This window comes from Coregonus lavaretus (assembly GCF_964263955.1).
Source record: "Coregonus lavaretus genome assembly, chromosome: 23".
Classification (NCBI taxonomy): Eukaryota; Metazoa; Chordata; class Actinopteri; order Salmoniformes; family Salmonidae; genus Coregonus; species Coregonus lavaretus.
In genome coordinates this window covers 32,540,889-32,551,917 of record NC_140010.1, presented here as the reverse complement: position 1 = coordinate 32,551,917, position 11,029 = coordinate 32,540,889, and the positions used below count along the sequence as shown (strand labels likewise).

The 11,029-nt window shown below is 42.0% G+C and overlaps 1 protein-coding gene across 1 annotated transcript; it reads right to left on the bottom strand.

The window, feature by feature from the left end:
• Nucleotides 1-560: 560 nt before the first annotated feature.
• On the bottom strand, nucleotides 561-4,720 carry LOC311099182 (actin-related protein 2/3 complex subunit 5-like). The gene is made up of 4 exons (XM_084139862.1): nucleotides 4,476-4,720; nucleotides 3,919-3,991; nucleotides 3,502-3,678; nucleotides 561-1,602 (listed from the first exon to the last, which is right to left on the bottom strand). Exons 1-4 carry the CDS (start codon nucleotides 4,613-4,615, stop codon nucleotides 1,540-1,542), a joined length of 453 nt encoding a protein of 150 aa, XP_083995988.1. The 5' UTR covers nucleotides 4,616-4,720; the 3' UTR covers nucleotides 561-1,539.
• Nucleotides 4,721-11,029: the final 6,309 nt, after the last annotated feature.

The window sequence follows — 11,029 nt, the reverse complement described above, 5'->3', positions numbered from 1 at the left end:
ATCTGGTCACTGGGGGTACTGCTCTACGGCCTGGTGTGTGGCCGTCTGCCCTTCAACAAGGAGGCTGATATCATCGCTGGGCGCCTGCGCTTCAAAAAGGGCCTGACTAAAGGTGAGGGGGAGGGAGGTAAGAGCGAGAGACCATTTGAGATAAAAAATAACACCGTTTGTGTTGGTAAACATGAGTATGTATTTGGTTGTGGTCATGGATACATAATAAGGTGCTCAAAGACCAAAAAAATTTGAATAGTGACCCAAAGGCAAACTCACCATCCTATCATTTTTTCTTTATGATACAGAGTGTAAGGAGTTGATCAACTGGTGTCTGCAACAGAATCCCACCAAGAGGCCAGTTTTAGAGCAGATCCTCCTTCATGACTGGATGGCAGAGGGACAGGTGATCTAGGACGAGCTTTAGGAGACTGGGTGACCTACCACCTGGGTCAGCTGTGGCGGCTCACAAGATACAATGACAACAACGATCATGGAAGAAATGCAAAAATAACCTTTTCAAGCTACCAGTATATGAATAAAGACAAGCAAGCATTCAAAACACATCCTCTGAGTGGCATGTCGTTTTTTTTAGCAGTTTTTTCATCGTCATTTTCCATTGTCTTGTTTTTTCATAGAGAAACTTTAGTATTTGAAATTTCAGGAAATAAAAAAAACTCTAAAACAGTAGGATGTTTGTTTATTATATCTAGAAATGTCCTATATAGCATATAAAAAAAAGAATATTTCAATAAGGCATTTGGTCATTTGATTCAGAATGTTTACACTTGTTCTAAAGTAATAACTCTATTGATGGATTTGTCAAGACATTCTGATATGTTTCTATACTTATAAATAGGTTATAGAAAAGAGGATGCCCGTTGAGACGTGTCCAGGAACATGTGATAACATCACGCCATTACTCCATTCCAAAGGACTTGTTCCTAGCTTGGTCCTAGATCTGTTAGTGCTGTATATTAATGCCCATTGGAGTTGGCTATAGACGACAAACAGATCTGGGAACAGGTTAACTTATTCCAGCATAATAACGCACAAACTGGTCTCTGCATTAGAGGGAATGAAAGCTTACTTTATGGTGCCATCTACTCACCATGATGATAGCACAATATTTCTCTTGGAAAATGACATATTATTACATGTCATCCTTATGACATTACGATGATGTAAATCTTACGATATTATTATTTCTCATCTTCTTTGACAACAACAAAACAAAACATTTGACAAACGTTGGATTCCGATCGAATATCATTAAGCATTTTAGGACTATGAAGGGGCCATTTGAGACAGGTTGTCTGATGTCTGATGTCTGCGAGCGTAGAGAGGAAACCAGTTATGGGCCCATATTCATAAAGCGTCTCAGAGTGTCCATGTACTCTTATTCATTATGATCTAAAAGGCTACACTGAACCTAGATCAGCACTCCTACTTTGAGACGCTTTATGAATACATGACCTGGGGGTTTTAGTGCCAGCACATCCCCTGAGTGAGTGGTCCCAGTGGCAGTCAGTCAGGTCCAGTGCAGCTCTACACAGTTTTCCTGGCTGTCAGCACTCTCACGATGGAGCCCACTCCTCCAGCAGAGAGAGCCTAGAACACACACAGAAAGATACACACACAGTATGAATACAGTGAATGCAAATAATAGCATTCTATCAGCAACTAGCGGCACCCATTGGACATTAATATTTTGATTCAATGCAATTCCTCCCTCCTGCAAATGTAATAGCCTATATGTTCATCTGGTCAGCTTTTTGGTCTCTGGATAGGATACCAACATTTTCAACTCTGGAGCATTTAAAAAAAAAAAAATTGTTGTAGGCACTTGCTTTCTGGACCGTTACTAAAGTCAGTGAGATGTGCGATATGCCCACTCGCTGGTGCGTGTGTTGGTGTGGCATGCTTTGATAGGCCTACCATGAACCCATGTTATCCATATCTATTTAAAAACAGAAGCCTACAATAGAATGACTATTGTGATGCATAATTGCAATGCAATTCCCCCCTTCTGCAAATCAAAAATGTGTTCATCTGTTCAGGTTTTTGGTCACTGGATATAGAAAAAACTCCCATAGGCCTTTTTTTTGTGACCAATGTATTTATTTTGTCCGGGGGGTGGGTATTACAGGTACAATATTTAAATTAATGTAAATTCATATTCCTCCCATAGGCTTATTTCCCTTGGGATCATGGCACTTGCTTTCTATTTAAAATTAAATGTTTTGATAGGCATTTTTACATAAGAGCAGACGCTCTTATCCAGCGCGACTTACAGTAGTCAGTGCCTACATTTTCATACATTGTTTTTCGTACTGGTCCCCCGTGGGAATCGAACCCACAACCCTGGCGTTGCAAGCGCCATGCTCTACCAACTGAGCCACACGGGACCCATGAGCCTACCCATGAGCCTACCAACTGCGCATACCATGAACCCATCTTATCCATATCTATTAAAAAACTGTAGGCCTGTAGGTTAGGGATGGTCCTGCATGTCCGTTACGCAAGACTCCCATCAAAACTGGGAGCGCAAAGCTCACGTTTGTTGCCTATGTTTTAGGCCTAGTGCTTGTTTGACTCATTATGTACCTTGCTCTAATTGACCGCATTATTTGAAAGGATTTGAAGCTTAGTTTAAGAATTGGGGAAAACAGGGCAGCGGGTCATGAGATCTGCTGACTGCTGTTGAAGATTTTACGCACAGGCCCGCCAGTGCCGCCATAGACTATAAGCGCAGCAGCGCAGTTGAAAGGATGCTGCACCTTGGATACTGCAGATTGCTGGCTGAATATTACTATTACTATTGTGACGCATAATTGCCATGATAATTTGGAATGTCCAGTCAATGAACATTATGGGTAATATAGTCATTCTACAGATTCAAAATGTGCCTACAAATGGCTAAATCATTGACATTGTCACAGCATTGTATCCCAGGGATCCCGGACATTCCAAAACAACAAAAAACAGGAAAATAAACAAAAATACAAAACATAGCGGAATATAACGTGTACCAGATGTAAGAGTACGAAGCGCTTCTTTTGAGCCTAAAATGAATACAATCGGTGCAAAATTGTAGGATCCTCCCACAGCTGAGAGGCTTACCCTATCATAACATAGACTCTTCAACCATGTCCCTGACCACCTTCCTCTGATCAAGCCATGAACTGTCCCTCGCCGTCTTTGGAGGATGCATGCACTCAAAGACTTGGCCTCTATTGGTTGAACTAACAAGGCTACTCAAGATGATGCATTGTTTTATGGGGGGTTTTCAGTGCTTTTGAAGCGCTCTGAGATTATGAAAAGCGCGATAGAAATGTAAATGATAGATATATGGAAATACCAGCAATAACAGCAATATAAGCATAAATTGTACTTCAGTGTCATCACCTCATAATAGAAATCCATGCATGTGCTTTATCAGTCATCAGTCAGGCTTTAGCATGCCTACATAAGTGCTTCCAGCCATACACCAATAAGGATAAGTCTTACCTTTTCGTGCCACAGCAGCAGGGTAGCACTGCTGTTTTCGGAGGGATTCTCAAAGCCCTTATAGATGTACTTCATGAGCAGGTCAACTCCATTCTTATCCAGAGACTGAACAGCCTTCTCAATATCACTACTCTTGAAGGCGCTCAACACTTTAAGCACCAGAGCTTCAGCACGATCCTATAGCGCACACACACAATCACACACACAGTGTTATTTTAGTATCTTCTGCTACGGAAGTACACACTTTCACATGCCTCAACTCTATGATGTCGTGATGTGTGAACCACAGACTATACAGTTCAGTTTTGAGGAGATGGAAGCTCAAAGTGTATTTTGAGGAACACAAAGGCAAGTTGTTTCACATGGGACTGTTATTAATGCTCAAAACGGTTCTATTGTGTTGTAATGAAGGCTCACCTTAACATTTTGGTTTTTGGTGTTGATTGGGGGATTCTTCAGCACAGCCTGCAGAGCTTCCATCAGGTTGCCTGTGCATCACAGTGTTAAGGAAAACAGACAGAATGACAACACACAACACACAACACAGTTTCACACTGATAAGACAGCCATGGTCAGCTTGATTCACCTCTTCAAATCATGTTGCTTTTATGTTTCAGAAACTCAATGACTCACTGACTGCTGGAATTCACTTCCTAACCTCAACTTGTCTGAACCTGCTTTGAAACAAATTACTGTCTTCAGATCATAAACAAAATATTAGGCCTACTACTACCACCACTAAACTTCTACTGAATACAACACCAAATCTGACTGCACAACATGTATTGTATTTTCTCGTCATAATAAAATGACATGAGAGCACCACGCCCTGAGTTGAAGTGACACGCGCAAAAGCATCGACTTCATTCTGCAACATCATATCACGACAAAGCACAGCAAATCTGTATCGGCTTCACACCACTCTATCAAATGTAACCGTGCACTTAGTAAATCAAATCAATGTAAAAGGATATTGTCTGATCAGCGAATCCACTTCTGCTTCATCTGGGCCGACCTGACTCTCTCCATTATCATCATCATCGACAAATTTGTTCTCGTCGTACTCGTCAACGTCCACCTTCCTGAATTGGTTCGAATCAGTATTTTTCGACATTTTCACGTTATGTTTTGTTGTTTAAAGAAGAATTAGGAAGAATACTGCAATCTGTCTGTGCTCCTTTCACCGTTAAAAGATTCCTGCTTTCATTTCCTGTCTCGCACTGACAGCTTCACTTCCGTATTGAGGGCGCTCTCTAGTGGTTGATGAATGATTTGTCTAGATGGAGCAGTACTCATAAATAACAGTAGATGGTGGTAGAGGTCAAGACAAAACTAGCTCTCTGTCTAACATTTACATTTACGTCATTTAGCAGACGCTCTTATCCAGAGCGACTTACAAATTGGTGCATTCACCCTATAGCCAGTGGGGGGGGGGGGGGGGGTAGAAGGATTACTTTATCCTATCCCAGGTATTCCTTAAAGAGGTGGGGTTTCAAATGTCTCCGGAAGGTGGTGAGTGACTCCGCTGTCCTGGCGTCGTGAGGGAGCTTGTTCCACCATTGGGGTGCCAGAGCAGCGAACAGTTTTGACTGGGCTGAGCGGGAACTATGCTTCCGCAGAGGAAGGGGAGCCAGCAGGCCAGAGGTGGATGAACGCAATGCCCTCGTTTGGGTGTAGGGACTGATCAGAGCCTGAAGGTACGGAGGTGCCGTTCCCCTCACAGCTCCATAGGCAAGCACCATGGTCTTGTAACGGATGCGAGCTTCAACTGGAAGCCAGTGGAGTGTGCGGAGGAGGGGGGTGACGTGAGAGAACTTGGGAAGGTTGAACACCAAACGGGCTGCGGCATTCTGGATGAGTTGTAGGGGTTTAATGGCACAGGCAGGGAGCCCAGCCAACAGCGAGTTGCAGTAATCAAGACGGGAGATGACAAGTGCCTGGATTAGGACCTGTGCCGCTTCCTGTGTAAGGCAGGGTCGTACTCTCCGAATGTTGTAGAGCATGAACCTGCAGGATCGGGTCACCGCCTTGATGTTAGCGGAGAACGACAGGGTGTTGTCCAGGGTCACGCCAAGGCTCTTCGCACTCTGGGAGGAGGACACAACGGAGTTGTCAACCGTGATGGCGAGATCATGGAACGGGCAGTCCTTCCCCGGGAGGAAGAGCAGCTCCGTCTTGCCAGGGTTCAGCTTGAGGTGGTGATCCGTCATCCATACTGATATGTCTGCCAGACATGCAGAGATGCGATTCGCCACCTGGTTATCAGAAGGGGGAAAGGAGAAGATTAGTTGTGTATCGTCAGCGTAGCAATGATAGGAGAGGCCATGTGAGGATATGACAGAGCCAAGTGACTTGGTGTATAGGGAGAAAAGGAGAGGGCCTAGAACTGAGCCCTGGGGGACACCAGTGGTGAGAGCACGTGGTGCGGAGACAGCTTCTCGCCACGCCACTTGGTAGGAGCGACCGGTCAGGTAGGACGCAATCCAGGAGTGAGCCGCGCCGGAGATGCCCAGCTCGGAGAGGGTGGAGAGGAGGATCTGATGGTTCACAGTATCAAAGGCAGCAGACAGGTCTAGAAGGACAAGAGCAGAGGAGAGAGAGTTAGCTTTAGCAGTGCGGAGAGCCTCCGTGACACAGAGAAGAGCAGTCTCAGTTGAATGACCAGTCCTGAAACCTGACTGGTTTGGAGTGAAACGCTAGGCTGAAATACCTGCATTTTGGAGCTGCCTTACTCAAGAAAGCAAAAAATAGACTATGTTTGTATGCGGCTTTATTAACTCAATGTTGTTGTTGTTTTTTTTTTTTACATTGTTTGAAACTGATATGTGACACATTAATGCCAAAATAACATCCAAAGCAGGCAAAAAATAAGAATAAAAATATATTATATATTTAGCTAAACAGGTGGGGCTCGAAACAGGTGAATGACATGTCGCCACTGGTCTGTACCAATAAACCTTTATGGATGCATTTAGATAGGCAGCCGAATTCTGATCTTTTTCCACTAATTAGTCTCATCAGATCTTTTCACAGCAGCTCTTTTTCAGAGCTGATCTGATTGGTCAAAAGACCATATGTGGAAAGAAAGATCAGAAATGGGCTGCCTGTCTAAACGCAGCCTATGAGCCACATAAATAAAATAATTATCGAGGTTGCATAGTGACCATTTGAGAACAATAATAAACAAGCTTTCATTGTATATGAGACACAATGCATATGAATACACTGTGTCAGATCCAATGTATTGAGTGTGTCTCTCTAAGGTTAGATTTGACTGTGCTTTGTTTCAGTTTCACAGCCATTGGTGGGGTTACTGAAATTGGTGGATGCTTATATTTGTCCCGTTACACACTTGTACAAGTGTGTAATGGAAATGTGTTTCTTGCATAACTCCCCCTGAGACACCCACAGAGGGTGGCGTCACAGACAGGGTCACCATTTTCCATCACCCCTGGAGCAATTGGGGTTAAGTGCCTTGCTCAAGTGCATAGCAACAGATCTTTCACTTTGTAAGCTCCATAATTCGAACCAGCAACTTTCGGTTACTGGCTTAACACTCTAACCTCGAGACAATGTTCGGAGAGAAAAGAGGGAAATTCCCTCTCAACTATAGATGAGGAATGACAAAATTCCCAGGTAGCCTATTGAAACACATTGCTTAAATATGGTTTCCTAGCAGGAGGTAGGAAGTTCTATGACTCCTGTATGCCATGCCAGTGCCTTAAGCCTACCCCTAACCACTTTCAATACAATGAGGACCCCGTTAACCATCAGCAGACAATGAAGTATGCTAAGTTGAGAGCCTAGTCAGCTAGGTTAACAGAGGCTACTGTGACAAAACATGAGTCAACTAACACACTCCTGCTCCAGTTTATTCCAGTTTATGAATTGAATACATAGTGAGAGTTTAGGAGATTCACTTAAGTGTTAGTAGTACGTGTTATTAAATATACCATTCAAAACCAGGAAATAGGAGTGAAAAAATGAGTCAGCGTGCAATTTCTAGATGATGAGTGTGTGAGTCTTTGAAGTCCTTGCCAGTGGAAGCAAAGGAGCATACTGTAAGTAGTAATTCCATGTCTAGACAGCTGGTTTACAGCAAAAGGGAAGAAAAGTGAAATAGAGCTGAGTCATTGTTTTTGTAATGATCTCTTTTCTGTCCACCCAGAGCAGTATGTGGATTCCTTCCACTTGCATACATCGCACGTATACAATCACACAATACAAATCCAATCAAATTTTATTTGTCACATGCGTCGAATACAACAGGTGTAGACCTTAACGTGAAATGCTGACTTACAAGCCCTTAACCAACAATGCAGTTCAAGAAATATAGAGTTAAGAAAATATTTACTAAATAAACTGAAGTAAAAAATAAAATAAAAAGTTACAAAATAAAATAACAATAACGAGGCTATATACAGGGGGTACCGGTACCGAGTCAATGTGCAGGTTAGTCATGTTCGATCAGGTTCAAGTCCAGGCTCTGGCTGGGCCACTCAAGGACATTCAGAGACTTGTCCCGAAGCCACTCCTGCGTTGTCTTGGCTGTGTGCTTAGGGTCGTTGTCCTGTTGGAAGGTTAACCTTCACCCCAGTCTGAGGTTCTGAGCGCTCTGGAGGAGGTTTTCATCAAGGATCTCTCTGTACTGTGCTCCGTTCATCTTTCCCTCGATCCTGACTAGTCTCCCAGTCCCTGCCGCTGAAAAACATCCCCACAGCATGATGCTGCCACCACCATGCTTCACTGTAGGGATTGTGCCAGGTTTCCTCAAGACATGACGCTTGACATTCAGGCCAAAGAGTTTAATCTTGGTTTCATCAGACCAGAGAATATTTTTTCTGATGGTCTGAGTCCTTTAGGTGCCTTTTGACAAACTCCAAGCGGGCTGTCATGTGCCTTTTACTGAGGAGTGGCTTCCGTCTGGTCACTCTACCATAAAGGCCTGATTGGTGGATTGCTGCAGAGATGGTTGTCCTTCTGGAAGGTTCTTCCATCTCCACAGAGGAACTCTGGAGCTCTGTCAGAGTGACGATCAGGTTCTTGGTCACCTCCCTGACCAAGGCCCTTCTCCCCTGATTGCTCAGTTTGGCCGAACGGCCAGCTCTAGGAAGAGTCTTGGTGGTTCCAAACTTTTTCCATTTAAGAATGATGGAGGCCACTGTGTTTTCTGGGACCTTCAATGCTGCAGACATTTTTTAATACCCTTCCCCAGATCTGTGCCTCGACAAAATCCTGTCTCGGAGCTCTACGGACAATTCCTTTGACCTCATGGCTTGGTTTTTGCTCTGACGTGCGCTGTCAACTGTGGGACCTTATATAGATAGGTGTGTGCCTTTCCAAATCATGTCCAATCAATTGATTTTACCACTGGTGGACTCCATTCAAGTTGTAAAAAAACATCTCAAGGATGATCATTGGAAAAAGGATGCACCTGAGCTCAATTTCGAGTCTCATAGCAAAGGGTCTGAATACTGATGTAGATAATGTATTTCTGTTTTTTATTTTGAATAAATTAGCAACAATTTCTAAAAACCTGTTTTCGCTTTGTCATTACGAGATATTGTGTGTAGATTGATGAGGAAAATGTTTATTTAATCCATTTTAGAATAAGGCTGTAACGTAACAAAATGTGGAAAAAGTCAAGGGGTCTGAATACTTTCCGAATGCACTGTCTATATATATATATATATATATATATCTTTGCTGTCACGAGGGGGGCCGCTAAAATGTGTGTGTGTGTGGGGGGAAGGCATTTCTATTTTTTCGTGGCCCACACCCCCATCAAAGTTGCCTATCCCTGGACTAGGCTACTTGCAGTAGGCTGAACCATTGCCATCGCCAAAAAATTGCACCTGTTCAATGTCAGTAACTGCACCGCCAGAACTGATGTCGACAGGTAGCCAACCACATCCACTTTTAAATAAAATAAAAAATGTATGCACTCACTAACTGTAAGTCGCTCTGGATAAGAGCGTCTGCTAAATGACAACATTTTTTTTTTACAAATTTAAACAAATCTGAGTTCATTATTAGGCTACTAACTAGGTATACTATAGTCAGTCACTTTAGTCTCTTAACTCAGCTAGATGAGCAAGCTCAATTAGTTCATATTTCATTCATAAACATGTGTTACTAACTCTTGCAAATAAGTATTACATTAAAATACATTTTTGTCATTTAGCAGACGCTCTTATCCAGAGCGATTTACAGTTAGTGAGTGCATACATCATTTTTTAAATCATACTGGCCCCCCGTGGGAATCGAACCCACAACCCTGGCGTTGCAAGCGCCATGCTCTACCAACTGAGCTACACGTTATTATTAAAATAACTAAGCATCACATATAAAACATATTAAGGATGTCAAAGACAAATTAAAAAATGTTGTGGTTTGGTTAGTCATCCTACTTTCACTGTCAAGACAATTATACATTTGTCCACATGTTATCGACAAATCACCACAAATGCGTCCCACCGTCCATACTGTATATGGTCCGTGCACGTGGTCCGTTTTGACAAAGCTCTTAAAAGAAAAAATATATCAAATGCATATTTATAAATGTACATGTATATTTATCCTGCTGTTTTTACCAAACAAATGTCAATGATTTGTATATACAGTATATGGGCCATTCCTTACTTACTGGTCATTGCTTTGGAAGTTTGCCAATAATGCATTTTCACCAAAAAAGGAAATCACAATTACATCTTGAAATAATTACTTAATTACAAAACTATTACATAGCCTAACATTTATATTATGTTTGTTTAAATATCTAAATATTAAAAAGTAAAATAATATTGTGTTAATAAGAATGAGAATAAAAATAAGAATAACAACTATATAAATAATAACCATAATAATAGTCCTAATAAATAATAATGGATGATTATGATTATGATTTATTAATGATATCTAATTGATTGATTTAACAATTTAAAACACATATAAATGTTACAACCGGCAACAGATACATATACCAACAGTTGAGGAGATAAACACAATAAAGTCAAAATACTTTAGTATTGTGTGCCATAACTTTTGTTGACAGCATCAGATAGCCGATGGTGGAGAAATAAGTAAAGCTTCCCTATGACCGACCTACTTTAGTGCAGTATTAGCCTGCTGGCTCAAATAACAGTGGATACTTAGACGCAACAGTGTAGGGCTGTAGGCTGTATTCCTTTCAGTATTGTTATCAATCTTCAGTGGAAAAACAAGAGAAAGTCTCTGCACACTTCTAGTCAGATGCACATTTATTTTGATCGTAGCTAAGCTTTCGGTCAGTCGACCTTCATCGGAGCATTTCTCCAAAAACAATAGTGACAGATAAGGCCACACAGAGAGCCAGAGGTCAACTGACGGAAAGTTTGGCTACGATCAAAATACATTTGGATCTGCCTAGAAGTGTGCGGACACTTTTTCCTGTTTTAACTTTTGCCTCCAGCACCTTCACTAATCGATTTCGGATGTTCGGTAGATTCTGCCTACATTTTTAGAAAATGTGTTACTTTTCTTATCAATC